General features: G+C 38.8%; 1 protein-coding gene across 6 annotated transcripts in view; it reads left to right on the top strand.

The window, feature by feature from the left end:
- Positions 1-15924, top strand: part of USP45 (ubiquitin specific peptidase 45) — a 52789-nt gene that overhangs the window by 1780 nt on the left and 35085 nt on the right. For 3 of the 6 annotated variants that reach the window (XM_042812028.1, XM_042812065.1, XM_042812074.1), the window contains exons 2-5: positions 5984-6093; positions 7110-7294; positions 8890-8993; positions 9762-9862. In XM_042812028.1, the coding sequence (XP_042667962.1) occupies positions 5994-6093; positions 7110-7294; positions 8890-8993; positions 9762-9862 (490 nt within the window). In that variant the 5' untranslated portion in view covers positions 5984-5993. Of the gene's footprint in view, positions 1-5364; positions 5655-5983; positions 6094-7109; positions 7295-8889; positions 8994-9761; positions 9863-15924 lie in introns of those variants that run through there. The other 3 variants (XM_042812040.1, XM_042812032.1, XM_042812051.1) reach the window with 3 other exon arrangements.

Raw genomic sequence — 15924 nt, 5'->3', positions numbered from 1 at the left:
CTAAGACTCCACAGACATTTCATCACACTTCACTCTTTATTGGTATTGCCCTTCATTTTTTCTTTATGACATCTTGAACCACTTTTTGCGGTTTTTGTCCCACAGCCCTGCCAGGATGCCATGAGCTCCCTGCTGGTTCTCTGGCTGTTTTGGCTGTTATTCCTCATGTGCTTGTGGTGACGGCACTGCTCACGTCGCTGCTCACACCACGTGGCTGCTGGGGCTGTCAGCACTGCCAGCACACTGTTGCTTCACAGGGGAAGTTCTCTGTCGGGCTAGCATAATGACTTAGTAGCTACAGCTCTTGCTAAGATACTGATGCATTTCTGTTTCTCAAGGATATTCATGGATCTGTAGGAAAATCCATGTTAGACCCTGAACATGTCAGCCCAGATGCTTTTCCCTCTTGGTGTATTCGTTATTAGGCTGGATATTGGCAGGAATCCCTGATTTTTTTTTTTCTGTCTAAAAGTTTCTAGCAAAACTTTTGGTATAAAATGCTAGTAAAAATATGTCATCAAAGAACTGTTCCTTTCACCCACTCAAGCCTTTTATTTACTTGGGTCATAAACCCAGTTTTGGGCTCTTTCTCTTCCTGTTTCAGGGCACATCTCGTTTCTCTCCATCGTTAAAAGCAGGTTGTTTTTTTTTTTTTTGGTGGCAATTAGGTTTCAGTGGTGCATACATGGAGGATTGTGTAGGAGGCAGACATGAACACTGACAGACTGTTTGGCATGGACAGATGAATAAAAAAGAGTAGTAAAAATAAGAAATGCCATGGGATTTTCACTCTCGCTTGGGAAGTTGTATCCAGTGGTCAGAAGGCTCTGTCCATCTGATGTGCAAAAAGTACATCTGTGTCTCACTCTGTGAGGACTCCAGTCTTGTGTCAGGACTGGCGTTTGAGCTCCAGTGATGGTGTAGGATGTGTGATGTGCCTTTGGGCTAGGAATCTGGGAGATGACACTCGTGAGAATTTCAAACGACGTTTTCCAGGGGAAGAAGTGTTGCTGCCACTACCAGTCAGCAGTTCTGGTCCTATTACTGCTCCAGCAGGCAGTGAGGGCTTGTTTGTTGTGAAGGTTTTGGTGGCTGTCAGAATGCACAATGTCCTGGCGGCTGATTGATGGCACTGCCCAGTTGCTGACTGTGATGGATGTGGTTCTCGCTGCAATTGGGTGACATTTGATCTAGCAGTGAGTGAGCCAGAATGCCACAGGTGATGCTCTGAACAGACATCCAAAATAGATCAACTTGCAGCTTGCATCAAAACATGTCGCAAATGTGCTCGCAGGGAAGCTGGCATTACTGTCCTGGGCAAGTCAGTCATTTTACAGTTAGAAGGAAGCTTGTAAAGTGCCATTGCAAATGTGCTACAGAGCATCTTGACCTTTTGGCTTAATCTGATCAGCGTCCTGTGCTTTGGTGATAGGCTGCTGTTGGCAGCTGTGCCATGAAAGCCCTCTGCCGATTTTTGGAATGCTATATTTAGTGCCTTTCCAGTATGATATAATGCTTTTTTTTCTTTTTGTGTGTGTGTGTGTGTGCTAGCAACGTAAACTGATACAGTTTTAATTGGTAAGTTTTAACACAAATGGTGAAGTGGTTAGCATTGAGGATACCTGAGATGAATTGAGGTCCCAGCTCATTTGAATTCAGGCGCTCACTGTTGGGGTAATTCACTGTACTGGTTTCATAGTTAATGGCCAGTTCTTCTGGGAGAGTCTTTTCCGTATCCAAAATAGTACCTGGAAACCATCTGGAGGCTCTTGGTTCTATTTTGTAAGTGTGCTGAGATAAGCTGATGGTTATTAAGTCGTTTTTATCTTACTGTTTACATTCCAGTAATGCAAGTGTTATTCTCCCAGATAATCATGAAATAGGAGGAGTGTGGTGATAGGCATTATGCAGATAAGAACACATAAATACAGCACTTGGCTGGAAGATCTGGCACACTAATTGTAAGATGGAAAAAAACATAGATCTTGACAGATGGAATGGAACATTGGTATGGGAGCCGGCAGTGTGTCAGGCTATTGCTGATTTGCTGGTGTGCTTCAGGTTTCTTACAAATGCTGTAGTGAAGGTACAGCATAAGAAAACGTACTGCCAGTGCAGTGAGTTGTCGGAGTTGTGGGAGGAGGTACTCAACTGCTACGTGCAGTGTGCAAGATAAGATGCGAGTAAGCTTTGAGGAATATCAGTAACAAAGTTCGTATCTCCACCTCCCCTGCGTAAAGATCTTGTGGAGAGGAGTGACTTGTTTGTTTATTTTTCCCCAAAAGAGAAGTGAAACACTAACCTGATACCTTCTGTTGGTCCTAGCTCTACTCAGTTTCAGTAAAACATAATGTTTAAAAAATAATATTTATTTTAGGAATTACATTTGAGTCTTTGAAGTTTCTAAATACTTCATTGAAAGGGCTATGTTAAATATAGGCTATTTCAGGCATACCTTACATTAAAAATAATCTAGGTGTACCTGAGTTTAAGTCAACAAATTTAGCACTGTTACCTTCTGTTGCTTGTTGGCACTTTATCAAATCTGAAGCTTTTAAAATTAGGCAGGCAGATTGTTCTGCTGCTTTTGAAGTGTTTTGATCTTTCTAGAAAGGTGGAAATTAGCAGTTAGAGAGAGGTGCTTTTGATCTTCATCAGCTTTTTGTAGGCAGACTGCCATTACGAGTCATTTTAAAAGTAAAAAGTAAACCAAGAATAGCAAGCAATGATGGTTACACTTCAAACTCTTGTATGCTGAGCTCAAAGCGTCTGAACAAGTTTGGCAAGAACTAGTTCTTAGATTTGTGTGGAAGGATTATTTAAATGGATGGGATTTGGCTCTTTCTGTATTTATTTTTTATTTTTCCACAAAACTGAATTATTTTTATTTAGAGAGGCTGGGTTGGAAAGAGGCAAATTGTGTTGGCAATATATTGCCAACATTTTAATCCTCAGTGTATCTAGTTCATTTTGTGTTTACTTCCCCTCTGCCTGCTTGTCTTGAATGGATTGTGCCTATGATCAAAAGAAATGTAGAGGGTTTCTTTCTTGCTTTCTTCTAAGCTGTATTTTATGTTTTTTTTGAGGGGATCTATTTTTGTTCAGGGTTTTCACTCCTGTTAATTTTCAATCTTTTGTTTCACATACACGGAATCATTTTTGAGGAGTAACTTCTGAAGCACCTTACAACTCTTCTATCTCTCAGCTAAATACAATAATCAAATTCCTTGCATAATCACTTTGATCCTACATAGTTGGTTGTGATTTAAATTGTTATATTCAATTTTCTTCTTGTAATGTTTTTAGACCCTAAATGTGTAGAAAGAGGTCGGGCAGTGCTGTGTATGTACTGTGCTGCTTGCATCTCAGACACTTGCTGAACGGCTCCCTTTTCTTAGCCCTTCATCCCACTTCTGTGAGATGATTCAGAAATCAGATACAAGCCTTGTGTGGTCAATCCTGATATTCAGTGGCTTTTCCAAGAACTGTAGAGTCAGTAAACATTGCCTGATGGACGCCTCTCTGTTTGTGTTTGTGGAAACTGACTCATCTGCTCGTCCTTGTTACATTTTGTTCAGCCTGCTCTTACTTAATGAAGGCAGAAGTGTCTCCAGATTGGTTGGTGGATTGCCAAAATGTGCGTTGTCAGTGCTTGGATTTTATGTCAGCATTCATTCTGATACTATGTTGATTATATTTTGTCAGAAGGGCCTCCTTTCCAGTTATTACAGGTTTGATGCTCTTCCTTCTCCACATGTCCCAAAGGCATGCTGAGAGAGGGTTCCAGCAGCGAGCTGCTCCTGTCTGTTCCATGTGGTGTGCTCTGGCCTGTTGGCCACAGGGGTTCAGAGGTGGAAGAGATGTGCTTGCATTTCAGCTGGTCAGGTGCATAACTGTTCTTTCATGAAGATATAAGGGGACTTGAAATGGACCAGTGTGAGCATGACCATCAGTTGGGTGAAATCTGTGGTTTGGGCATTCTTAGACAATCTGTCCAAACAGTGAAAACAAATTCTCATGTTGAAACGAAGCAGTAGATAATTACATCAACGTTGAATAACCTAAGCACAGTTGTGTTCCTTGAGGGAGGACATCTTGTTGTCTTCATTATTGGCTCTTCACATAATGTAGTGTAAAATCATCAGTTTTCTGACAGCAGCTGTATCAGCCTTACTGTCTGATGAACATCACGATGAACCTTGTGCTTGGTTAAGCCATGCTGCAACAAGTGATGGTGGGCAGTTTCACGTGAAGCTTGTTTGGGTATTAGATGATGACAAGGTAGAAATGCACACTTGAAGTTGCTTGGCTTGAAAGCACCTTTCTCTGTTCTGTGATACATGTGTTGATGTACATCAGGGATTTTAAATTTACTCAGTTATAAGTAGTCAAGAGCTGGTATAGTCAGATCTTTCTTACTGTGTGAGCACAGACTGCAAATCCGCCAAGTCAGCAACCTGAATTTAGTAACACTGCTTACTTGAATGTCTAAGCATTTGAAGCTTTATGTTGTTAGCTACAGAAAATTTAGAGATCTACAATTTAAGGTCTTGATGGCATAAATTAATTGCCCTTATATATTGTGGCCAATTAAAAAAAAAAGAAAAAAAGAAAAAAAGTGTGTTTTAACAGGCTGAAGATATGTGAAGTTACCCGTGCAAGGAAGCAGAGAACAGAGGTTATTCTTACTCTACAGAATCCCAATTCTTCCAAAATACTTCTGTGATTGGTAGTGAGGTGTTTCTGCAGGAACCTAGCAGTAGTGTTACGTGCACAAGTGTCTGTCCAGGTTTGTAGGAAGCCTGAAGCAGTAGCTCTAAGGCATTCCTTGCCTACTTCACCCCAGTGAGGGCTGCTCGCTTGCTAACAGTGGTGAGTCCCAGTGGCTTTCAGTGTTGCAGAAGTACAGTGAAGATTTAAAAACTTGATTAGACAACGGCAAACGTATCTACTAGATCTATAATGAGAATGCATCTTTTGCTGTTCCTAAATGTGAAGTGTTGCAGAGGTTTAGTACACGTCAGTGTGGTAGCACAGCTAAAAAATGTTTGGTATTGGTGGATCAAATGACTTTATTAACCTGTATGTGGTACTACAACAAGATGTCGTTGCTCTTCCAAGCAGAATGCCTCACAGATTTGCTGTGCTTGAGTATTTGACTGTCTCACGTTGATATGCTTTTGTATCTCAAAACATAAGTTTATTTGTTTTTATGAAGCACGTCATAAAATACATCCTGCAAATGAAACCACAGAAGCTGTGTGATGCACTGCAGTGCTGATTCAGTGAATTAAGATGTGGATTTTGATTAAGTAGCTAGTGCACTGAAATCTCCGATAAATTTATTAGTTTTTAAAGCTTAGTGTAAAATATTTATCATTCAGTTCTTTGTCTCTTAGGACTCTCTTAATAATTTCTGTGAGTGTTCATTTGTGTGGATTCTCTGATGTTTAACAAGGGGGTCAGCTCACATTGTAGTTGGTGATGACACACTGATGACAGTTTTGTAAGAATTGGAAGACATTTGTCTTTTATTAAACCATCTGAAATTGTTCAAAATATTTTCAGGAACATGTACAGGTAAATGATGACAGAAGCCTTTCTTACAGGAGATACGTTATGGAAGAGATGTGTTAAGGAAGGGAGCTTTCCTGGTAAGATGTGGCTGGGACTCTGTAGTAGTTTAAAATGGTAAAAATAAATAAATCTCACTATCTCAGATATTTAGCATTGCTGCCTGGAAGCGCATGTCCCCTGTAGCTACAGATACAATTTATAACATCGTGTAATATAACTGATCTTACAGCATTCTTTAGAGTTCATTCCTGACATATTCATATTTTTCTATCACAAAGTAGGTGACATTAGTCAAAGTCTAAACCTGTGTTCCTGAGGCTTGAATACATGACGTGCTCACATGCTAATAGAGTTTAAACTTAATGATATATTTAGGCAATAAGTAATTCCTTTTTATCCTTCCTAGTAAGTAACAGATGCGGGTGAAAGATCCATCAAGAGCTAACCCTGAGAAAACAAAGAGAAGCAAAAGGCCTAACAGGCCACAGGATGAAGACTCTTCAGATGATATTGCAGGTAAATACATTAAATGATGTTTTGCTCTAAGGTTGAGGGCTAATAATTTCCATGTTGACTGATGAAAACCACAACTCATTGGTACCAGGAAGTACTTTTATTGCTTGAATTCATGACAGGGCATCTTCAATCAAGTCTTTGCTTTGTGATTGTTACACTGCATGACTGTCCTGAAGGGTTGGTCTTCCATGACAACCATTTCGGAACACAGTAGCAGTCTTTTCTTACGCACGGAAGATCAGATGCATGGCAGGGAGTTGCGTGGCTGAGCAGAGAGTTTGTGACTGAGCTGGGGGGCAAAGATGAAGCATCGACAGAGTAGAAGCAGGTTGAATTGCAATCTGAGGGGCTTTGATTATGTAGGGATGAGATTGGGTAAGCTTCATTGGTTAGAGTTGAATCTGATGCAGGAAGCGATGGTTGAGAGGGGCTTCTTTTGGTATTGTGACATCAAAATGAAGGCTAAGATGAGTGTGAATGTGCAACTTGAGGGTGCAGGGCACCTAGGGACAGGGGACATGGGAAAAAGCTGAGGAACTCAATCTTTTCTTTGCCTGTCTTCACATGTAACAGTGTCTGCACTCAGTCTCCTCTGGTCCATGAGCCTAGTGGCAGACTCTAGGTTGAAGTATTATCTGGAAAGAAGACAATTGAGAGCTGTTATGCAAATTGGCATATGTGAGTCCATGGGATCAGGTGGAATGCATATGAAGCTGCTGAGAGCTGTGTGATGTTCTTGTGAGGCTGCACTCATCTTCATAAAAATCTGGATAGCAAACTGGGAGAGGAGTTGATATAAAGGAGAGTAGGTTGTCTATTGAGATTGGCTTAGGCAGCTAGAGAATTGAGCTGACAGAAACTTCATGGACTTCAGCAAAAGCAAGTGGAGAGTCTTGAGCCAAAATAATTGCATGCAATTACAGTGTGGGAACCTTTACTGTTGCTGAAGTTAAAGATTGTGCTCCTTTTATGTACATATGCTCTCCTTCCTAACTGTTATTTTCAATTGCTCAAAGTGTCATTTTCTTTAGGCTTAACCTGCCAGCACGTGAGCCAAGCAGTGGATGTACATCATGTGAAGAGAGCGGTAGCTCAGAGCATTTGGTCAATATGTTCAGAGTGTCTGAAGGAAAGGCGGATGAGTGATGGTGAGCCTGTGGCACCTTCAGACATATGGCTGTGTCTCAAGTGTGGCTCTCAGGTAAGCAGCTGTTCTGAACTCAGGGATGGATAAGCCCTGATTTTCTAAAGGACATTACAGATATAGATCCTGTTGGCATGGCATCTCATTACTTTCGGTGAAACAGTGTTACTTAAGTGCTTAGTTGTGAGAATCCATGCTTCAGCTTTTTAAATAGACTGGGATGTGGCCTTGTGTTCTTTGCTGTTTTTGTCAGTATTTTGGGGTAGCTTTATTTATGTGCAGCTCTGCACCTACAGGTGGTAGTTCCCCTCTTCTCTATACTTCATCTGCGTGCTTTTGCCACATACGGAAAATTAGCTCCAGGAACTGTACAGTTGCAAAATACATCAGTTGAGCTGGCTTATGTGACAGAAGATACTGCAAATACGAATGAACAAATAAGTGAATTTGTAAATTGCTGAATCAGTTTATACTGCAGACACTCAATTGCTAGATGTGGTTGAACCCAAGAAGAAGAAACTGGGTGGAAGTGAGAATGCTGCTTTCTGTTAATTTTCTATTAAGGCTAATAGTATGGATCAGTTACAATGTCACTTTGTGGCCTCAGAGTTTAAAAGTGAAGGTCCTGGCCCCAAGAGCTTGTGTAGATTTCTGGCCTGTGACTGAAGTAAAGGCTGATTCTGAAAAATGGAGTTTACAAGCAGCGTCATGCTTATTTCAGCGGATAGTTGCCTAGAAAGAACATTTTCAATTTTGTTAAACAATCTACTTACAGATCTTTCTCTACAATAAAGACAAATGCCAGCTTCTACCAGGATTATCTGAATATATTTAATTTTGAAAAGAAGCATGCTATTACTAGGCTTTGAAAGGCAGTTAGCTAGATCTGAGGAGGACTCGTAGATTAACTCTGAAAAACTGTAGCTAAGGAGATCTTTTAAAGGAGTTAAATCAATGTGCTTTTTCATGTTTATGCAGTCAATGGCTTCTAACATTCATGTCTTATTCAGAAACCAGTATTCCTCCTTAGTCTTCTAAGTTCCACTCTGTAGATACTTGGAAAACTACATTTTCTCTTGAATTTGCTGTACATAAGTGTTGTATTCTGAGTAGTTTTTTAGTGGGGAAAAAAAAAAAAGAGCACCACCACAACAGTTTATATGCCTTTTGCATTCGCTGTTTGGAATGCATGAGCAATCTTGAGCAGTGAAGGTTACCTTGATATTCCATGGACCAAATGAGCTACACAATTATTCACTTTTTTTTGGTAAACCTTTGTAAGTGGCATAATTGGCTTTATATTGACAATACTCATTCAGAAGATAGGAGTTATTTCTCTTAATTCAAAACAAGTTTAATAATTTTCCTAAGTAGAAAATATGAGATACTATTTTTGTGTTGTAATGAGTTTTCCTGTATTAGAAAAAAAGAAAGTGTGCTTTTTTTTTTTTTTTTCCAAAAAACTTTAATTGATGTCTTTGTCATTGGATTATTTTGAATGTTAAACCCTTTTAGTTGTTGAGAATGAATATTTTTATGCATTATAGCTTTCTGCTTGATTTTGAAAAGTAAGGTTTTTATAGCTTATTTAACTAATATACTCTTTTCCCACTTCTCTTTTGTTCTCACTATATTAATGTTTCCATTTTTAGGGTTGTAGTAAGAACTCAGAAGGACAGCATTCTCTAAAACACTTCCAAACAGCACGCACAGAACCTCATTGCATTGTTATCAGTCTCAGTACATGGATCATATGGTAAGAATAAGTAGGAAGGTGTTCATTTATGCTTGTATATAAGGTTACTCCTAACTAAGAGCACTGTCTTTTTATTATAAAGAGTACTTCTGGAAGATAAAATAAGCTGTTTATGTAGATCTCTGAAGAGCAAAGAGGCAGGTTTTCTGTACAGAAAATTAGTTTGTGCTTAGGTATGTAGAGAGATCACAAATCCAGTAAAATAGAGAGCAGTTTTGGTAAGCTTCCTGCCTGCCTGTCCCATGAGAGCTGCTTTTTCTTTTTATCTTCTTCTTAGTCCAAACACGGGTTTGTTCCTGTCAGATGATATTCATCACATCACCCACCTTTTTCTTGTATGTCAGTTGTTTTTAAGTAGACAAAATGTACACTGAGTTGTGGGCTGAGATGTGATTTTTGCAGTGAGCAGTGTGCTTTATTGCCAATGAAGAAGATTACAGCATACTAGCATAGTAGTTTGAGAGTCTGTTGTGTTCTGTAGAAAGTTGATTGATTTTAGGAGTTTGCTTTTCCTGCTTGTTTCTATCTGGCTACTTGCAGGGCTTTTAACTGACATTAATTAAATCTGTTAATTTTGAAGTGAATTAGGGCTGATCTTTAGATCAGAATGTGTATGGGATGAGGGGATTTAATTTTACTCCTCTTTTTAGCGCAAAGATTTGAGATCTAGAGCTTAAGTAATTTGTGTAAGATGTTTTTAAAGGTCAGTTAAAACTTGGAAGTGAATACAGACAACCTGAATTCCAGTGCATTTCCTCTTTTGTTTAGGTGTTATGAATGTGACGAAGAGCTGTCAACACATTGCAACAAAAAGGCTTTGGCTCAGATAGTTGACTTTCTTCAGAAACATGGTTCCAGAGCTGAACCAAGTAAGTATACACAAATAACTGTATCTGGAACATCTGTAATGTACTGTCTCTAAAAACGAGTATTTCAAATTTTGAGTCATATTAAACATTTAATTCAAAAAGTATGTATGAGTATGGGAGTATAATGCAATTTTTAATTGCATGACTATTTGGGCAAGTTATGCTTATCATAGTGGTTTTCATAAACAATTGAATTTCTTTTATTCAGCGCAATTAATTCTTTCAAGTATTTTGGGCACTATAGGATGGTTTTCCCAAGCTTTATCTTTAATGAAGAAGTACCAGTTTGTTCTAGAGAAAATATTATACCTTAAGTAAAATGCCATATGAATTAATGCACAAAAGCTATCTGGAGGAATTAATGAATTGAATTTTAAAAGAGTGGATGTGTAACATCTCGAATTTTTTCTGATTCTGATTTGTTTTCTGTATTTAATTAAATTTGTGTAAGGGGATCTTTATAGTACTCTGTTGTTGAGTGTAACGCTTTCTATTCTTTGATGTAATTGGATTGTGATGTAATGCTTTTTTCTGTTAATAGAAAATTATGTTAAATTATTTTCTTACTTTAGGAGCTTCCTATATTTATCAGTATATGTGATTATAAATAGAACGTTGTATGTGTGGCCCTCAACTGTCTGCTCTTGAGAATCCTTATTATTCATCCCTACTGTAACACACACTGGAGCATTTCTGGCTTTTGATTTATGAGAAACATCAGATTCCAGGTTACACACACACACAACACATCACATCACACCACACCACCCTCCCAGTGTGGTTGGAAGTAAGATTGGAACAGAGTGCCTTACTGGATTGAACTACATTCTTCTAGCTGCATGTGCACAAATCCTGCTAGTTCTAATAGGTAATTCTTGAGGGGAAAAAAGTCTACATGTCACTCAGAAATTCATCTTTTGTATTTTATCTGGTCACAAGTTCTACACTGAGTAATTTATTTGTAATAAATTTATGAATTGCTCCTTTTTGCATCATTTTGCCTGATGAAATGAATGATGAAAATGCTGTGTGTGATTTCACTTTTATTCATAGCTACAGTTTCAAGCTTTCATGTAGACATAAATTGCTGTTGCAGCTCTCTTGCAGATAAAAATGGAATGTTTGTTTCAGTTAATTTAATGGAAACAATTTCATTCTAGCTTAGAACTTCTGGGTAAAGACTTTCAGAAGTGATAGGATTCTTTGTTCTTCATGTTTTGGAATATTAATTTGTGAAATTTGAAGACATCTAAAGCTTTCGGAGTTGAGGGCTTAGAAAATTACTTTTCTGTGAAATGTCTTAAATTAAGCAAGCACAATTCCAAACTAGTTCAGAAGAAGTAGGGTTGTCTTAACAATCAGGGGATTGTATTAGAGCAGGGCAGAATGAATTTTCTCTATACATGGTCAGGATTTCTGCTGGGTTTGTTCTGGCCTGGGTCAGTTCCCCGGTGTACCCCACTGCATGCTCATTTCTGCAACAGAATGCTGCTCCATGTGTGGGGACGGCTGCTGGAGGGCAGTGGCGTTGCCTGTGCTGTTCCAGACAGGCTGAGGCTCACCTGCAGAAGTAGGAAAATATGTGCCCTGAGCTGGGATGGTTGCCACCTTCAGTCAGGAAGCGGCTGTGCCAAGCTGTTCAGTTTGAGCTCTGGCAGTGTTGGCCCAAAGGTACTTTGTTGGACTTCTTCAGGCGGCGATTAAAAGAGGAAGAAGCTGTTTGACTCACATAGTTGGTTGTTTTGGTCCCAGCTACCCCTGGAAGGTGCTAGGAAACACTGATGCATGGATGAATAAGTAATAGGTGTGTAAGCAGGAATTTCCTAACCGATCTGATGTTCTAGTTTTACTTCCATAAATTCAACAGCATTCTTTTACGTCGCAGTTACTTTGAAGCACTAGGTGCTTGCACTAGAGAAATGTAGCTGAAGAGTTAATTTTTTTAAAGGCTAGAATACCTTCTCAGAATCATAGAATCATGAATATGTATTTTAGTAGAATCAGAGATTAAAGCATAATTTGTGCTGTTCAGAAAACAAAGGACACAGCAGACAGCAATGAATTTAACTCTACCACTCATGACTTACCTTTTATTTTGTTTTAGGTTTAGCATTTCATTTCATGTTACAGTGATATTTTCAGTGTAAGTTGTCCTTTAAATTCTTTTTGGTTTGTTAAAACAAACAAACAAACAAACAAAAAACATATATATATTTTGTATATTAGTTGATACTAAACTACTGATTTTAAACCTGGAAATACAAACTATTGTCAGTTTTACAGTGCTTGTTTCTCACAACTTTTTTTTCATTTCTTTAAAATTAATCATATGCTTTTTCCCATTGCTTTTCTGTTTCTGCCTTCAATTAAAAAGGGCCTAATTGAACATATTTACTTGCTTTTCATACCCCAGTGTTGCACTGTAATAAAAATGCATCTTATATCTGGATTTCTTTATATTCTAATGACTGGTTGGCAGGGTGCTTCATTACAATTCCAGTAGCATTGTGTAGAAAATTCTACAGAAATGCAGTGTGAGCACAGATATAAGTAACAGATGAAGGCTGTTTTTTTTTTTTTTGTTTGTTTGTTTTAAATTCTTGAGAGCACGGGAGTCATTTAAAGATAAAATAAACAGCTTCAGTGTGTAAGGGAGAGTTATATAGATTTCTTAATTAATGCAGCCTGGAAAATAAACAAAAGCAAAACGCTTGTCATTTGGTACTAATGTGGTGGAATAGTGTGGCAGCAGGATCCCTGCTTTTCACTCAGCCTCTCATAAAGATTCGACTTCACTTCAGCTGTAAAAATGTGCAAATTACATTACTACTACATGACTGACTTTTGTAATTACATTAAGCGATTGAGATAAATCCCAGTGCTGGGTTCCCAAAAGAATGCTTGCAGCTGTGTGATTTTCGCATCTGATCCTATGGTTTGTTGTACCCAGCCATGCCTGCTATTTTTTTTTTTATTCCCTTTTTTCTTTTATTTTTCTCCCCCTCTCTGTAGAGGAGTTTGTTTGGTTAAGAGGTCATGTTGGGCACAAGATGGAAGAATAAAGCAAGATTGCTTTCTAGGGTGTACCACCCAGAAATTTGTTTTGTGGAAAAGGTTAGCAGGCCGTGATGATTTTCACAGAAAGGCAGGTGCAGTATTGTCAGTGTGGCACACTTGTGAGCTTCACATGGACTTAATGCACATGTAGTACACAGAAACCATGCTGAGACATTGCTAGCTGGGTGCCTGCTCATTTGCTGGAGAAAATAAATTGTTATGAGCTTTTAAAAATGAATATTTTCCTTTATAAAAGCCAAGCTAGACATTGGTGAAGACATAGGATTGCATACTGAATTTCTTTATAAAGCAGTTACTTAAATTTGTTTGTGTGGCAATAGAATGAGAAGAAAGAATATCTGTTCTCAAATTCTGTAGTTAATTTTGTTATTTGGAAGGTAAAGCGGAGGAGTAAGATTTTGGTAGTAAGTTCAGCTGCCCAGCTTTTGCCAACAGATGAAAGCTAAAAACTTGATATTTGCCTTAGTTGATGGAAAAATTAAAAATACATAGCTTTACAGTATGAATACTGGGTGTTAACATGCCTGGAAAAACAAATGGTATGAAAAATCTAAATGTAACTAGCAAAATAATGCAGAATATGTTGACTATCCAAATTTGAAGTATACCTCAGCAAAAAAGACATTTCCGTTGTCTGTCCTAAATTTTTCACAATTACTTAACTTGTTATAATAAAAAATTTTTTAGACATTGCCATTTTTAGCCATAGGTTTTTCCCTTTCCTGTCTGCGTGCTTGCTTACTTGTGAGGTGTAGCACCAGCCATCTGAGCATGGAGCATCAGCACTGATGGCTGAGTAGGTTACTCTTTCACTCTACGTGCATGAGTTTTTTAGTTCATAACAACCTGGCAGAATCATAGAAATAAAGTTGGTAGGACAGAAACCCCACAAGAGGAATCAATCCTTTAGAACATGAATCTAGTGACCATTTATGATTGTTACAATGCTGTTTTTCTAAGGGTTGGATTCTCATTGTTGTACGGTGTTGGAAAAAAACCAAAAATTTTAAATGAAAAAGGAGTGCCAGACAATTTGGTAGCATTTTGTAAAACATGCATGAGGAGAACTTGGTGAAAGAAAGGAAATCTATTAACCTTGCTTTTGCTATGAAGACCTTCAACTGAAGTACTGCAGTTCTATTCAGTGAAAAAGGCTTGACCTTGGAATAAAAGTGCGTATTCCTGGAACCCTCATTTTTAATTAAAAAAACAACAACAACGCAGCAACAGTTATATTGAAAAGATGAGCAAAAATGCTTACTCCCCCAGCTGAAAGAAAAATTGGATGTCATTTACATTTTTGCTTGCATACCATCTGCACCCCGAGTCACATTTCACTTTCAACAAGAGAGATATAAAAGTCCACATAGGCTGCAAATGTTTGTAATGCTGGAAGGCAGATATAGGCCCACCGACAAGTTTTCTGAACATTTTTTGCAAGTGATTGTGCCAGCACTATGTTGCTTTTGCACCTGGGTTGGTGACTTGTCATTTATGAGCTGAATTGTTCTCTGCATCAAGTCGGGGCTTGAGCTCTGTCACATACCTGTAAGGCCAGTGCTGTGCAATTGTGATGTTCCCTTCCCTCAGAGCCTACAAGGTGAGATGTAGATGAGCAGAGGGAGCTAGAAAAGCTGAAGAAAACAGTGGCATAATATTAATTGTCTGCTGTGCTGTAGGAGAGAAGCAGCTCCTGGTGGCTGCTCAGGTCCAATGCCCACCTTGTCTGAGGAAGGCAAAGAGGCTGAGGGGACCTGTATCAACTCTAAAAGACGTAATAGTGAATTGCATACAGAAATGAGGCGATTAATTCCATTACATGTGTACTTTTCATCCACCTTGCTCTTGGTAAGGCTGGCAGGAGTTCCTCTGTAGCAGTTATTGCTGCCCGTGGCTGGGTGGATGGCAGTTCTTCCTTTCACAGAATGCAATTCAGTCAGGAGTTGTAGGTCCTCGTGTACAGCAGTAGTTTTTTTTGATAGAGTCCTTATCTTAAAATTCTTTTATCTATACTGGCTTAAAAAAATCCCTTTTCATATCCTAGAGCACTTCTGTGAAAACATTACAGAACTGCAAGATTAGGTCAGGAGGAATCTGAAACAGTTCAGTGCAAATTCCATTTAAAAAATTACGTATTGGTCTTCTGATTAATAACAGGCTTGTAGCCGTGGGTTAATATTGCAGAAGGACCCTCCAGCCCCAAGCTGTGGAAGTACTAGCTATCGCAGGCATCACCAGCATCTTCTATTAAGACTGGCCAACTCATCACATGTCAACTAAACATTCAGCTTTAGGCCTGTCTGTCATCTATCCTCAAACAAGGGACACTGAACAGAGTTCAATTAAAAACCGCCGTCCTTCCTCTGGCTCTTCTTATGTCCCTAAAAATGTCTGTATGGAGTAAGCTAGATGGCAGATAGTGATTGTAATGGCAAAGCAGTGATTTTTTTCAAAGATACAGAAAGCTAGTGAAATACTGTGTGGAATTAGCTTGTGAAGTGTACTGAAAAATGAAGAGATTATAACTAAAGCCTTCTTAATGAAAGGAGGTACCTAGATTTCTGTAACAACATACAGGCCTCTTCTTAATTTATTGCTCCTTCTCATCCCTGTGCTAATTATCCAGCTTTGTGACATCGTATGGCTGGTTCTCATGCACTGTGCTTTGCAATTGCATTTTCTCTTAGTCCTTATCACAAAACTGGATGCTGTTGCTTTGTTTTTCCCCCTTAAATAATTCATATGTGAGATTCAGCAAATGGAGCCTTGCTACTTGTGTGAAGTTTCCATTTAACCATGAAGTGAAATGCTTTTATCGAGTTTGCCCTGCAGATATGGTCCGCTGTGGCAGTGCTGTCCATATTTGGTGGCTGTGCAAGGAGAGCCAGGTGGTGCTGCAAAGCGTAGCACAGTGAAGCGTGGACAGATCTAGGTTTGACATTTGTCATCCTGTACTGCTAAAGGGAAGAGAAAAATCTGCTTTT

This window comes from Centrocercus urophasianus, unplaced genomic scaffold (assembly GCF_019232065.1).
Source record: "Centrocercus urophasianus isolate 14NV4802_14NV808 unplaced genomic scaffold, USGS_Curo_1.0 seq_10, whole genome shotgun sequence".
NCBI lineage: Eukaryota > Metazoa > Chordata > Aves > Galliformes > Phasianidae > Centrocercus > Centrocercus urophasianus.
The sequence above is the reverse complement of the archived record's forward strand: the minus strand, read 5'-3'. Positions and strand labels throughout refer to the sequence as shown.